We start from the raw sequence: 16,026 nt of genomic DNA, 5'->3' as shown, positions 1-16,026 counted from the left end.
TGTTACCACGAATCCGACAAAACATTTAAAATTATAAAAAGAATAGGATCAATGTCCTATTGTGCTGTATTACGGAAGGAAATACCACCTTAACGACAGAAGGCTACTCACAAACTTCAGTTCAGTCTATTTATTTATGGGTATTTCTGCGATGGTAATGAAGGTTGATCTTGATCTAGAAAGAGCCAAATATCTGTTGGACAGATGCAATATAGATGAAGACAGAGGATCACCTAGCAATGGGTAGCAGACACCTTGATGGGAGGAAATGCCCCTTAATTGGCAGATGTGCCTAATTTCCTGAGGCCAATGGCAACCACGCTCTTCACTCGTAAAAGTACACTAAGGAAAGAAAAAAAGGAAAACTTTTTCGTCGCTCTGCTTGGTACAAAAACACACACACAATTGTTGAGGACATGAGGTTTGCAACTCCATGCCGTGTACTGGTATTGCAGAGAGAGAGAGAGAGAGAGAGAGAGAGAGAGAGAGAGAGGAGGGGGGTCATAGAACAGACCGATTTGATTGAGTGCATCGTTTTACTTTGTTTCACTTTGTTTGGTTTTATGTATAGCCCTCCACAGGGATAATTCCCTCTCTGGCGGGCCCTTGTACTTTTTGAAGGTGCTTCTTATATTTTATAATTGTCTTTCAGTGTTTTCTTGTCATTATCGTAGCTCCTGCAGGATAGGAGAGTCTAGTTCTTTTTTTTTTTTATTTGCTTTCTTCTTATTAAATTGCATAGATTATTAGTCAAAGCCATGATCCGTATTATTTTTCACCTTTGACACATATTCTTTATATACTGTGCACTTATTGCCATCATATGTTTTATGTTTAGTATCACTGTGACCTTTCTTTACACAATTTTTACGCCTGAAGATGTTGCTAGCACATTCATTTGATTTGTGATTTTCACCACATCTAGGGCAAGTTTGGTCATTTCGACAATTTGCTGCGCTGTGACCAAATTCCTGACATTTATAGCATTGATATGGCATGTAACAGTCGAGCACTTTGCAACGGCTATACAGTGTACACAGTTTGTCTCCTCTATCATAGATAGTCTTTCGTATTTGTGGTGTGCATTTGATGATACAATGTTTATATTTGTCATCTTTGGCTATCATTTCCTTTACAATTTTCAGGTCGTCATTTTCAGAAATGAGGCTATCTATCCATCGAGTTTTCTTCGGGACATAGACTACTTTTATTTTTGGTTTAAGTTTACCCTTCTCATTCACTGATATATTGCTGATTTCCTGATTCTCCATTTTTGCCTTTTCCAAGTTTTTCCTGCCTGGAAATCTTACATATAAGTGTCCATCTCTTGCTGTTTTAACCTGTTCAACTGGCGCCGTTATTTTACTTATAATTTGTCCCTTTTCATTTGCTGCTGTGCTCTCTTCGTTTGTAGATTTGATCAGAAGTACTTTTTTTGTCTTTAGTGATTCAGCATAAGTTTTATCCATGTTTGTCATGGTCTTTACATCTTTATCAATATTATCAATTTTGTTTTGGATTTCATCTGTGTTGATCATTACGTCACTAGTTTTCTGAGCCGAATCCTTAATCAATTTTGTTAATACCTCTGTTTTCTTTTATTTCTTCAAGTTCATCGTCAGTGAGTTTTTTGTGTGTTCTTTGTTCAGGCCTCTTGCAGTTATTACAGATGTACAATATGTTATCACTACGAAGTATGGGTGTGTATCTGGCCTCTGTACCCGAGCATTCATAATGAAACCATGTGTCACACATTTCACAGCAAGTTCCTTCATCATCAACTTCCCCAGAGCAATGTCCGCAGGTTGCTGACTCTCTCTCGATTTGGGTTGACTTATCCTTCTCCAGTATTTTCTTTATAGTTCCATCTTTACCTGCTACTTCGATAATTATGAGATAATGTTCATATAATAGTTTGATCTTCCCTTTGCTTGATTTAATCTCTAAAGTACGTATTTTCCCTTTTTCCTTCCTCTTCTTCGTATTCCCTTTGAACATCGCACAAGTCAGGCACTTTTACACAGAGCACTTCACAGACACGTCCTACCCTCACGATTGCAACTTTAACCTTAGGCCTACCTTAAAGCCATCCCAGCTCAAAGCTAACACCAAATGTCATTCTTCAGATTATGGTCCACACGAAAGGCTAAAGTACTTACGACGCCCCGACCAAATTGCAGTTGCTGATTGGACTCCATACCCAAACTCGATGAAGTCTGAACTCTGCCTCTGTCCAGTCACCTCAGGCTTATCATACTTAGTATTTTATGAGTATTTTTTTTTTTTTTGTATCATGATGTAGGAGATGAGGAGCATCTCAAAAGAAAAAGAATTCTGCAAGATGAATGCTGTTTGTAGAGATGGTATGTATATTTTTAGGGGGGAGGGGAGACCGGGACGGCTGTGTGTGTCCATAAAAGCTCTGTCACAGTAAGAGAACATAGTTTGCACTGAGATCAGTTCTTAAGGTAATGTTTTCCTCGAGTTATCATGACGAAATGCACAATGTGTGATGCTTAGTCTAGCAAAACTGTGGTTGTGATAACAGTGGGAGACTGTGATTAGACCTCAAACCTTTTCACCAACCTTTCTCATTTTTATTTTTTTTATCATCAGGCTAAGGGTACTTTGCTTGGTTGTTCACTCGATAGGGTTTTGGGTACAAATGAATGAAATTACTAAGATACGATCAAGTCTGAGTGTACTTGGACAAAAAAAAAAATAAAGAGAATGGGTTAAAAGATAAGATAAAATTTAGGGAAACCTTTATTTTAAGTGGCAAGGTAAATGTAAGACAGAAATAAAACTTAAAAAAAGGATAAAAATATGGCAAAAAGTTTCTTGCATTACCAGTGTTTGACAGATGGTTCACTGATTTGTTGCTTGAGAATAAACACATCGACTGAAATGTCTATCAACGATGTACGATAAACCAGAAAAGCATTCGTCTTTGGGGGTATTCTACGTAGTTATAAACCGTTTATTAATTATTTCGAAAAATAAGCTGATCTTGAAAGCTGACCATGATGCTTGAGAACGTCATACTTAATAAGAAATTATGAAAGATGACTATTTCATTCATCAAAACGCATTACTATCGAGCAAAAACATAATTGTGCCATCTGGCAACTATTTGGCCAAGGGGCAGACTTTAACCTGCCTAGTGTCATGCGCTAGACCAACCGTAGCAGTGAGAACTTGAAAGTTACCTGCGTAACACTTTTACATGGTGGAAATAACTAGCAGCTGAGCTGGATAATCTTCCTTAAGTTTTCACGTAGGTTTACAGACCCTCCTAAGGAAAAAGGTCAGTGATATTGAGAGTGTACGTTAGAAAGTGATTATGTTTGTCAGTCTCAGAGAAAATTCCGTCTAGTTGGCAGCGGCTGAAGAGTTCCGTATTACTTTCGCTTGAGCGTTGTAATAATGCAGAACAGCACAATCGTAGTGATGAGTCACCTGAAATATGTTACGAAACCTATAAAAAAACTGTTTTTTCAGATTTCTCGTTGTCGATTTGCTAGAAGAGGAGGGATTATTTGGCTCCCAGTTAATACGTAATGTTCCTCCCACCAGCAGGAAAGAAGGAATAGAGATGACAATCGGCAACTGCCGCAGCCTGGAGCAATTCAAGAAATTTACATTTAATACTAAGCTAAGTAAGTCAGTAGTGCTCGTAATAGACACAAGAGCAAAGAAAACAGATGTCCACATACGAGCAGAGGCAAAAATTGGCCCAATAATTAGCGTATAAAAGAATACAAGTACCTAGGAGAATGGTACACATTGAGCTCAAAGGAAGCAAGTATCAACGGAAAACGAATTGAATAAACTAGAGAAAATGCAATATAGGATCCGCCGGGGAATATACGAGCAACCACAGGTCACACCGTATTGGGGAATTATAGCGGAGTACGGCAAATGGTCAGTAGCCAACAGAATAGTGTATAAACAAATTATGCTGTTCCATAACATAATAAACTCGGAGGAGAAAAGATTAAGGAGATAATAGAAGATCAACTAATAGCCCCGTATGGAATGTGCTGGACAAAAACCCTACCAACCATATGTAATAAATACAACATAGAGATGAAATGAATGATAGAGTACGACAAAAAAAGCATTGAAAAAGGAAATAACGATGAAAAATTAAGCAAGAGATTCAAGAGACCTTGAAAGAGAAGAGGAAAGAAATGGAGAGGCTGAGGTTCATAGAAAGCTGCGCGGAAAATGAGTATATACATCAGGTATCTTGAAACAAAGGATGCGTGCATGATAACGCAAGCCAGGCTTAATACTCTGGACTTGAAGGCTAACCTCCAGGGTAAATACAAGGACGAGGTTTGTGATATCTGCAGAGTTGAGGAGAACAACACCGTACATTTATTCGTTTGTAAAACCCTACAGAAAATAAAAGAACAGGTCATTACTATAGAAACCCTGAAATCCCCTAACAGAAAACTGGGGAAATACATAAGACTAGACCTGAAAATTAAGAATTTTGTTAACCTGGGAAGCACTGGTTGCCAAATCCAATGACATGGCACTGCCTCAGTAACGGGAAAAATGAAAGGGTGAGGGTTGAAAGAAAAGTAGAAATTTATTGGCAATATTTCGTAAAAATTAGTTTAGAAGCATCTCTAACATTTGGGGTTTCTTGTAGTAGAAAAGGGTAATGGTCAAGGATTAAAATAAAGTCTGATGTACTATGAAATAAAGTAAAGCAAAAGACACATATAATTGTAAACAGTAAGGGATTCAGTGTCAGCTTAAATAATGTAATAAGAGTATGAAAGAGAAAAACTATAAAGTAAAACTATTTCAAGTTGAATAGCTCTGCACCTAAATGAACAGTGTTAGTGTGTCCGCAACTGTGTTTATGAATTGAGCGCTTAGGAGCCAGGAACTACCGGTTAATTACAAGTTTCTAGCAAGGGACATCTTAAGGTCGATGTAATTTTTATATTTGATACTGTGATTCCTCGTCTATTCTACTTTAGCTGTTATTAAAAACATGAAATGCTTCCCTATGAATACGACAGAAAAAGGGAATACTAAATTAATTACGAAGATAGATGAGAAAAAAGATAAAAAATGAATCACAGTGTAAAAAATACTGTATATCGTTAAATATTCATTTATGCTACTTATAGATAACAAAAAAGCGCCGAGTGCGTGATTCTTGCGGGTTTGTTGTTATACTGGAGAGCGAGTTTCGTTAATCAACTACAATTAACTTTTCGATATCACTTTTTTTTTTTTTTGTTAAGGCACCTATGCAAATTTTCAACATCATGCTTCGTGTTAGCTGTGAGCTAAAACGATATTGAACATTCCGAAAAGTACAGTTATATTATTTTGCAGAATTCGCAAAAAAATCGCTGGAGTTTGTGAAAGTGCACAGATTGGTATGAGAAGCTATTTTCAATGCTTTATTTTGCACTTTAAGTGAGGTTGGCTGATGTTATTAGGGACTGTTAATGCAATGAGATATTGACAAAGTGCTCTCTCTCTCTCTCTCTCTCTCTCTCTCTCTCTCTCTCTCTCTCTCTCTCTCTCTCTCTCGCTCTCTCAAGTGGGGTTGAATCTTTTATCAGTTTTTGACAAGCTACTAGCCAGTATTCTGTAAATTTACGTTTACTTTCTTTAATTTCATTTTCGCTGGCTGCCTTATTTTAAAAATTGTGTGGGCTTGAATTAATTCTGTCAAGATATAACGGCACTGTGATCTGGATAATATACATTTCCCTAAATTCCATTAGATGGTGTCTTTTAAAGGACTAACTATATTTTCATTGTTTTCCTTGGGAATTTTTGTTGTGGTTTCTTCTTTAATGTAAAGGTTGAGTCTAGAGGTGTACACCTTACCACAGTTACAGGCCACCGTAAGGTAAGGCATAACCCTTCCCCTCCCTTAGTCTAAACCAACAAACCTTTAAACGGGTTTTGACTGCTCTTATCATTCGTATAATATCATGTATTTACTTTATTTGTTTCAACGTGACTGAACTTCCCAGATATTGAATCGTAACTCCATTTTTTTTTATTTAAGTGTAACCTTAAATTTCTTCAGTGTTCATATTTGTTTAATTGTAACCTTGAATCCTCCAACTGGCCATGAATTATCTTAGGTGACTAGAGGCGCCCTTTAGTTTAGTAGTTTTTTTTTTTTTTTTTTAAACGTGCCCTCAGGATTTCTTCGTTTGTTGAAACGTTCCTTCGAAATTCACAGATCGCCAGATTGTCTTTTTATTCCTTGGACATCGTCAACGAGACAATAGACAAGCTGTAAGGACGGCCATTCACAATGCTTGGTTTACGACAGTTGATCCCGAGTCACCGAAGATTAGTGGGGAAATGGGTCAAGCCTTTTGCAGGGGTCGACTTTCAAGTGAAGCCCCTGTCAGCATCAGTTCCCACACTCAGGTAGATTTAACTGTTTTTCACAGGGGAGGTAGTTTCTGGACTTTTATTCTTAACTTTTCAGTGATTGTTTGATTCGTTTTGTCTGCCCAGTTCCCATAAATTATTGACGCCCCCTGTGCTAATTTAGCTTTCGAGACAAAGTTTAAAATATAATATACCATGAATTGCAAGTGATCGGAAGTTTGACTTCATCCTAAGCTGTGAAATTCACTCATCAGTGTCATCATTGCCCGTCTTAGTCAGCTTTTGCCACAGGGCATCCGATGAGCGTTGACATTAACGTTGCATGGATTTTGCTTTCTTAAACTTTTGTGTCAGCACAATTGCATCTGTGTCAACTCAGCGTTCATTGTCTGCTGACGGACTTTGAACTTGCTTTCTGTAGGATACCGATGTCTACTCATCCTCTGCAATGTGTTTTATGCCCTCATAAAATACGCCCACCCACCCACACACACACCATATATATATATATATATATATATATATATATATATATATATATATATATATATATATATATATATACATACATACATACATACATACATATTACAGTTATAGTATGGTGAGCGGCGGTTCGAAGAAGCGCTGGAGCAATCCGAAGGTGAATATCGTGCGTGATTCAGGCGGAGGACCGGTAGTGGCCTCTGGGCTGACGACTTCTTGGAGGACCTTGGCAACTAAACAGGATGAACCGGTTTCTGTATCTCGCATCGAAACCAATCATGAAGCTAAAATGCTTGAGGTAAGTTCCGTTTTTCAGCTTTGCTTGAGGTAAGTTCCGTTTTTCAGCTTCGGAATCGCTTCTCTGTAGTAACTGGAATGCATCTACTGCAACTACTAGTACTATTGCTGCTCTAATGACAGTAACTCCTAGTCATTATGAAATTATAGTATTGTTGCTCTCATTATTCTTATTCTCATGTGTATTCGGACTTCGGCCTCGAATCACTTCGGCAGTATTGAAGATATACTCTCGAAATTACAAAAACTAAGGACAATGGTGGGGAAACGTTCTCGTTAACCATCTATTTCACTACAGAAACCAACCTCCTTCCCCTCTCCCCCAACCCTTACCCGAGCTGATTAGGACAATTTTTTAAAATAAAACAAAAACCCTTGCGATAAAGAGTTAGTTATCAGAAAAAATGTCGAGATTATTTTTTTAAAAGTCGTATAAGATGACGTTCAGAAGTAAAAACAAAAAAGTCGATCATCTTACGGATATTGTGAAGAGTTTGTTGCAGTACTTTGAAGGGTTCCAATATCATTAGTGCAGGTGTGATTTCTTGTTCTTATCTCACCTTAGTTGTTTAGAAAACCCCTTTTTATTGACCGTATTTCGATTTTACAATAACACTGACCCCCCCCCCCCCCTTTTTTTAAGTAACAAAACAATAGGCCATTCACCTTCCATTCAGGTAACATGGGCGAACGGGAAGACTGATATCTATCCCTACGTTTGGCTGAAAGACAATTGCCAATGTCCGACGTGCTTCCATCCTTCGTCCAAGTCGAGGATTCATCTCATTCAAGATCTGGATGTTAACATCAGGCCCTTCACTGCTGAGGTAATGATTGCCAGGTATAGATATTACATGACTAACTGATGTTCATGTATTCATATCCCATGTATAGAAATCCAAAATGTGTGGAATAACCCCGGATCTAGAGAGGCTATTCATACGAAAAACGCTATGTCAGTGTGTAGGTACACTACATCGTGGCATATGCCGCACTTACCCTTATGTTACACAGCCCGAGCTATTTTAGAACCAAAGCATGGTAATTAGGGCGCCTTATTTACTGTTTGCCATATACCTAATTATTCAGACACAGTACTGAAGGGGAATAAATAAAGATAGTAATTTACCCAGCAGAAAATTTTAGATCTACCCCTTGAAAGAAAGCATAGCATAATTTACGATAATTTTGCTCTTCTTGAACCCGGAGGCCAGCTCCATCTGTTTAATGGTCTGCAGTTCTCTGATTCTGGCATTTGCCCTACAGCTATTGGGCGGTAGCGAGCAGATAGATATCACGTGGACAGATGGCCACCGAAGTTCCTTCAGGGCAGATTGGCTCTATCCAAGGGCTTTCAACTCTGAGCAGTGGGACATCCGCGCTCCGACTTACAAGTAAGTGGCAATTGGATGGCTTTTTGCAAGTCTGCTCTCTTGGAGAGAGAGCAGAAAGTTGTTGAAATTGATAAAGATTCTGGTATTTTCTACTACTACAAAAGAAAAAACTCTTAGTAAGAGCTAAAGATGGTCGATATATTTAAATAAATAACTGAGACATAGGTAACATAAGAACTAGGGTTAAATTTGACAAAAAAAATTTCAGACACACATTCCAATCATATTAGGTCAAGATCAGACAGTTATTTGTAAAACATCAGAAAACTGAGTTTTGTTGTTTCGATGTATTTTGTGTCGTCAAGAATTAAAAATTATCAGAATCTTGAATTTCTGTGCATTGTCTTTTTCCAGACAGTGCAGTTTGTCACTTTTTTTTTTAAGAAGACTTTAATTCCAAACTCTCTCTCTCTCTCTCTCTCCTCAATGGGCGAGTTTGACTTCCTTATGCTTGCTCAGTCTTCAGTGTAATACAGATATTTGTAAACAAAACCGATGAAAGAAAAAGCTAGCAGTCATTTCTTTCCATCCTAAAGGGGGGTTTACACGGTCAAACGGTTCGTCAAACCCGGTTGTCGAACCTGTTTGTCAAACGGTTCGAAGAGGTGTCAGACAGTCAAACGAATTATACATCAAACCTCAGTGTGGCTCGCGTTGTTTGTGAAGCAAAGTTACCACCGCCTCCCTTATGCCTCTCGACCAGGACGATTTGATTGCCATAAGAAGGAAAAAAAGATCAAAGTGGACGAAGGACTGGTTGCTAAAAAGAGATCAACTTTCACACACCAACTTGCTTGTTGATTTGAAATTAGAGCCAGATGACTGGCGTAATTATTTGCGGATGGATGAAGAAACATACATTGGTCTACTGAGGCGTCACCCCTTTCATTACGTATGAAGATACATCTATGAGAAAGGCCATAACTCCACACGAAAGACTGAGTGTCACTTTACGTTATTTAGCAACAGGCAGGTCACTTAATGATCTGAAATTTTCAGCTATCATTTCCACCAGCTCTTTATCATCAATCATACCAGAAACGTGTGATGCTCTCTACAAGGTTCTTCAAAGGACTATCTAAAGGTAATAAATACTTTTTAACAATTGTTTATTTCTAAGTGTTTATTGAAAACATATTATGACAGAGCTGAAATGTAGTAAAATAAATCTATATTAAGGTTGGTAAAAAAAATTATTTAAAGTAAACTTGGGGGTATGTGCTATGGGCTATTAAGGTTGAAAATTGCAAAATAGTGCGACATCTCAGTCATTGGTGTTGCTACCACAACTATAAACTGAAGTTTTATGTTCGACGCGCGTTCTCACATTCAAACGGTTTGTGGACAATGAAGCCCCGCCCACAAAAGTCAGGCTCGAACAGACTTTCTTCGAACCGTTCGACAAACGTGTCCGACAACCAAATACCCCGTTCACACGTTCGAACATCACTTCAAACACGTCTGTCGAACCGCGTTCGACGAACCGTTTGACCGTGTAAACCCCCCTTAAGGCTTTGGCTTTATAACGATACTGATAAAGAATAGTTAAGCAAGGAATGCCATAAAGTGATTTTGACTTATTTGGAATAATTAATAATAAAAATACATGCAGAATCCGTAGGCACAGGCCTAGTAGCCTACTTGCTAGGTTAAGATTCTTTTCCTTGCTGTTACCATTCTTAAAGGATACTTTTCTTTGCCGTGATGGTTCGACAACTTTGTACTTGGAGAAAGGTTTAAATGATATAGCACCTTACCAAATGAATAATTTGAAGGCATAGGTCTAGCCTAGGCTACCTACCAAATTTCATTTTGTTGCTATTAGCAATCTACGAGACGTTTGGTTCGATGAAATCATACATTAAACCATGGTTTGTTACACATAAAAAATACGAATATTTTTCGCTTCGATTAGCATAATAGAAGTTCTTTTCACGGTAAGATGTTTAAAAGACGAGACTTGTTAACAAAAGTAACCTACACATATACTTACTACTAAGCATTTCAGTAACGGACAAGCTCGTTTTTACTTTATATGATGTGGCATATATAAGATGAATGAAGTTGCGATTTCAAAACCGAAGTTACCATTGCCATTAGATGCCACAATAATAGCCTATGCTGAAGGTATGACATGTTGGCACAGAAAGGATTCCTACAAATGAAAAAGCACAGATATTTTAACTTAGAATCGAATAATAGGGGTTGTTGTTTACGTTTTGTTTACGTCGTCCTAAAACGCTCTCCCTAAGTGTAAAGTTTCGAAATTTCGTTGAGAAACCAAGTATGGTGGCATACATTTTGTTAAACATCTCTAACACTGCCTTTGATGTCTAAAACTGAAAAAACGATGGCATAGACCGTATCATACAAGCCTACATACATACAGTACATACTGCTGGTAATTCTTAATGACTGACAAATTAGCAGGCGTCCTCATGCATCACAGTAACATACTTGAAAGACGAGACTGGTTGACACTTCTAGTGTTATACCTATAGGCCTGCGTACTACTAAGCATTTTTAATAACCATCAAGATCGTTCTTACTTTACATCATGTGGGATGTACATATCAATGATATTCTGATGTCAAAATTAAATTGCCACTACATTTATGTGCCACGATAATATGCTGAACATATGAGACATATTAAAGAGAGAAAGCAGATCTACTGCTACGACGGCATATATCTGACTAGCACAATTATTCTATTATGCTTCGTTTACCTATGAAATGTTATCCCCTTTCCTCTTGAAGACTTGTATTTCTTATTTTGGCGACTATAAGCCGCGCATCGTACCATTATTGCGATCAGGATAAAAAGAGAAAATCACAATAACACTAAGCCCTGTTCAATTTGCGCGGTTACCAGACCTTTCAAGATGGCCGCAAGGCTCTGCAGCGCCGCCCTGGTGGAAGACCACCGAACTACGTAGTACTGGTATACAGATAGCATCTCCAGATATTTACCCTCTATGGTATAAACGCAGAGAAAAAATACAGTTACTGTATGCAAAAATATGATTCAAGAACTTAAATATCTCGGATTATACACATGGATAAATAAATTAGTTGGATGATTTGGCAGAACCTTGCATCTGGAAATGAATGCATCATAGCATGGGAAAAGTAGTCAATATGAAGCTCGAATAAGATATCAGTTTCCAAGACAGGTAATGAAGTAGCGTTCCCTATGTCTGAATGCTTACAAATACATTCATGTTTTTCGTAAGAAAGTTTTATTAAGATTATAAGAGCTAAAACACACAAGATGCTTTTGTACTCCTTTCTTACTATTGAGGCGATGAAAGATAGGAGAAATATAACAGAGGCTTTAACATTTCAATGTCTCGACCTCAAAATTGTCTGGATAGTCTGTGTAGAAAAAAAGGATGTTTTTTTTCTGGAATTACTCTGAAAAAAATCTATCCTTTATTTATTTCCTTATTCGAAAACGGATTTTACTTCTCTGCAATCTGACAAAAATTTTGTCTTAAAGTGAATTTTTGGTAGGGATGAACAGATGGATGAAGCCAGTCTAGAGATATAGAATAGCTGACAGATTCTAATGTTAATAGAATTGTACGAATGCAAGAATATCTTATCTCTATTTTTTATGATGATAATGGCGGATACTTTTCTCTACTTTGTAGTTTATAGTTTCTTGTAATTTTATTTTGTGATTCTCTTTAGTCTGAATTTTAACGTCTGTGTGATATCTAATTTATAGGTTTCTCTAGTTCGTAATTTACAGTTTTCTGTTTTTACGTTGTTAATGATTATAAATTTTAGTTTTCTGTATTTTAAGATTACAGCTTCAGAATATGATTTTTAATTTATCATGTTTAATTATAGTATCCTGTAATTTATAATCTATAATAATTATTAATTATATATTTTGTTATTTGTGAGTTACAGTCTTCATAAATTATGGTCCTCTGTAATTCATAATTTACGAAAATCTGCAAGTCATAAGTTACAGCTTTCTGTGATTCCCGCAGAATGAAGCGAAGTTACTGGGGCACGGACATCATGAAGAACTTGCCCAGGGCCTCTTTCCACGAGCTCCTGACTGAGGATTCCGCCGTCCTGGCGTGGCTTCACCAGCTGGAGGTCTACGGGTTTGCTCTAGTCAGCGGCGCCCCTGCCAAGACAGGTCAGGTCAGGGCTCTTGCCGAAAGGGTCGCCTTCATCAAGAGGACACATTATGGGTAAGAATGGTGAATTCGCGCTTCTTAGAAGAAGCAAGGCTTTCGTTTTTTGGTGTATGTGGTTATGTCAAATATATGTATGTATATATATATATATATATATATATATATATATATATATATATATATATATGTGTGTGTGTGTGTGTGTGTGTGTGTGTAGCCTATATATATTGTGTATGTGTGTGTCGTATATAAGTTTGCGTTGCATGTTCAGCCGTGAGCCAGTGGCAAAAGCAGCTACATATAATAGTTTTTGTGAATCTGAGAATGAATGGAAAATAAAGAAAGGCCTATGAACTAGACGTGGTAATCAATACGAAAGCAAGTACGTTTTCTAAACAAAGTTAAGACATTATATTTTCCACTTCCAGTCTAATTCATTTTCGTTACAAGAAAATACGTAAAGCTGAAATGCAGGGTAGGACAATATTCTCCGTTGTTGTTTATTTCTAAACTAGTGCGACCTTACAGTTGTCGAAGAATAAGATTATATGCCAGGAAGGGCTCTTGCTTTCAGAGCAGCCCGTAAAATATAGTAAAAAATGGCGGTTATATAAGTGCAGCAAAAGACGCTAGGTTTGGGCTAAATTACCCTTGGTCCAAGGAAAATGCTAGGGTGGTGGTGAAGGCGGAATTTACACACATGAAAAATATATGGATACAGCGGTTTTTTTCTCAACAATTTTCTATGGATGAAGATCATGTATTATACTTGCGGCCAATATATCATTATCACCACTATTATCGCATCTTAACTCTTCACAACATCAAACTCAGTGAGAGGTAGCGATATGTTGCTTCTACATATATTTGAAATATATTTCCTTACAGAGAGGATTTTTCAGTGATTGCTAAGAACGACCCCAGCAACGTAGCGTACCTGGACGGGCCTCTGCAGCTTCATGCTGATTTGCCTTATTATGAGTATAAACCTGGGGTGAGTTCTAAGTTTCTGCAGTTCTGCTTGGTTATATTCCACTTGTGTTCCGCATCCAAACCATAGACCCAAGATGCCACTGAATAGTCAAACGCTGATCTGGCTCAATGTTAGGCTATGTTGTCAGTTCACTTCACCAAAGTAAATTTTATTTGAAAAAATCAAGGCCTTTGCCAGAGGAAATGTGACACTTCAATCTCTTCCCAGGTTCAGTTCATCCACTGCATTGTGCAGTACGCTGGTAATGGCGGGGACACTCGGGTAACTGATGCAGTGCACGTTGCCAGGGATCTCCAGCGACTTTTCCCAGAGCAGTACAAAATTTTAACTAATACTCTAGTGGACTGGTATGACGAGGGTACCGACGAGATGGGCGAATTCATCAAGGTGCTCCAGTTGCCGTTGATATGGTATGATTCAGTGTCAATCTCAGCCCCAGGACTTTGTCTCTGGCTGTTGCCACTTGTTAGGTCTGTCACTGATCTGGGACGCATTTACTAATTGTCTGGGTGAATACCCCTACTAAGTATGGTTATGTCTGGTTATTTTATATTTTGTTAGGTTTGGTTAGGTCAAGTTAATTTTGGTAGATATGCTACATTTTGTGTCCCCAGCAAATGCAGTCACTCTTCATTTCAGTAGATCAATGTATTCGAACGGTAATTAAGATCATGAATGAATTGGTCATTTCGATTTGAGATTAATCAGATGCGCAGTGACAGAAAATGAACGATGCTAGTTTTTTAGTTGGTAATTACAGCAAAAAATCAGTTACTCGGTTGCAATGTCATTACTGAAACCTTCAACTTCATCTCCATTTTTGCAAACAGCACTGACTCCAAAGGAGAGATCTGGCGTATTAATTTTAGCCAGCCCCAGAGGGACTCCTTCTTCCCCATTCCTCCAGAGAAGGTGGCAGCCTGGTATGAGGCCATGACGAACTATCACAATCTTCTGCTGGATCCCCAGTACTGCTTCCAGTTCAAGATGGTTCCAGGTAAGAGAGCGCAACTTAAAATACTTTTTCTTGTTGCATCCTGAACGCTTAAAGGAGACAAAGAACTTTTTTTCACTGATGTTGCTTCTGTTGACCTTGATGTGATCTTGGCTCATGTTTGAGAGTTTATGATGGTTACCCCTTCATCCTCCAACCCGAAAACAAATCCATTTTACAGATAAGGAACAAAATTTAATGGCGCTCATACTGGTCATACTGAATTCCAGGTACCATTCTGACCTTCGATAACTTGCGGATCGTCCACGGGCGATCCGGCTACAAGACCGGATTCAGCGAACGCCACATCGAGGGATGCTACATCGACTGGGACGAGGTCCGGTCTCGCAGACGGGTCTTGGAGAAGAAATTAGGGCTGGCCCCTCGACAGTGGGTCACTAAAATTGAAGAAGTTACTAATATTGAGGAAGAAAAGGGAAGAGACAGTTACTGAATTTGAACTGAAGGAGGATGATAATGCTTAAGAATGCAACATTGTTAATGCAATTAACTTTATAAGAATTGTGTGCAATTATGCATAATTGATATACCATATACCAAATATTTTCATAGTATTTTTTCTTTTATAACATTATACGAGTAATAGTACCTAGTGAATGAGTAGATCAGTGCGACAAATTCTGAATAAACTTAATTTTTAGCAGAAAAAGTGAGTGTTTCACAGCCTTGTTTTTAGAGCATATTTTTGTACTAAGAAGTATTAAAGTAGTGTGTTTCATGGATGATTAAATAAGCTAACCTTTGTATGCTGGATAAGCTCACACCTCTTGTCCTGATGACCGTTACCGACACTGAAATGAGATCTTGCCCAGGAACACAGGCAGTCATAGCTACGAAACTATGCTAAATTTTTGTTTTCTAGTCGAATGGCATTTTCAGTTTCAGTTGGACCCGAAGCAGATAGACTACAGATAAGGACAGATAACTCCTTTATCTGTTTGAGAATTTCCTTGCAACTCTGTTATCTAATCAAAACAGATCGCCCTATATCACTCTGGATGGACTGTGCATGCCATATAAAAAAAAAAACTATCTCTAGGTATTTTTAAATTATTTCTGTATTGTAAGAGTTACGCAAAAATAAGTATACCACAACATCCACCATGCTGATTTTAAAAGACTGCCGCGTCTTTATTGCAGAAGAGTCAATCATTTTCTTGCAGTGACCGAAGTTGATCGTCTGCTAGCCCTGAACGTAGTGATTGACTACAATACACTGTTAGGCGCCCCAACGTACATACGGTACGGAGATGTATATAAATGATAAACTAGACCTGAAGAATTACGTCAA

The 16,026-nt window shown here is 37.9% G+C and overlaps 1 protein-coding gene across 2 annotated transcripts; it reads left to right on the top strand.

Annotated features, from left to right (window-relative positions):
- Nucleotides 1-3,146: 3,146 nt before the first annotated feature.
- LOC136843611 (gamma-butyrobetaine dioxygenase-like) lies at nt 3,147-15,384 on the top strand. 2 transcript variants are annotated; one of them, XM_067112143.1, is made up of 10 exons: nt 3,147-3,307; nt 6,233-6,426; nt 6,985-7,174; nt 7,851-8,000; nt 8,440-8,567; nt 12,571-12,780; nt 13,615-13,720; nt 13,928-14,130; nt 14,551-14,717; nt 14,945-15,384. In XM_067112143.1, the coding sequence occupies exons 2-10, from the start codon at nt 6,308-6,310 to the stop codon at nt 15,166-15,168; spliced, it is 1,497 nt and encodes a 498-aa protein (XP_066968244.1). In that variant the 5' UTR covers nt 3,147-3,307; nt 6,233-6,307; the 3' UTR covers nt 15,169-15,384. The 2 variants fall into 2 exon arrangements, with proteins under 2 accessions (XP_066968244.1, XP_066968243.1); XM_067112142.1 differs by having other exon boundaries at nt 3,149-3,277.
- The last annotated feature ends 642 nt before the right edge of the window (nt 15,385-16,026 follow it).

This window comes from Macrobrachium rosenbergii, chromosome 12 (genome assembly GCF_040412425.1).
Source record: "Macrobrachium rosenbergii isolate ZJJX-2024 chromosome 12, ASM4041242v1, whole genome shotgun sequence".
NCBI classification, from domain to species: domain Eukaryota; kingdom Metazoa; phylum Arthropoda; class Malacostraca; order Decapoda; family Palaemonidae; genus Macrobrachium; species Macrobrachium rosenbergii.
This window is presented reverse-complemented; position numbering and strand designations above follow the sequence as displayed.

Bases quoted from the DNA above. Each gene is read 5' to 3' on its own strand.
- LOC136843611 (XM_067112143.1), top strand. From the start codon at position 6,308: ATGCTTGGTTTACGACAGTTGATCCCGAGTCACCGAAGATTAGTGGGG. The intron at 7,175-7,850 runs GTAAGTTCCGTT...CCTTCCATTCAG, and splicing joins ATGAAGCTAAAATGCTTGAG to GTAACATGGGCGAACGGGAA. The intron at 8,568-12,570 runs GTAAGTGGCAAT...TGATTCCCGCAG, and splicing joins ATCCGCGCTCCGACTTACAA to AATGAAGCGAAGTTACTGGG.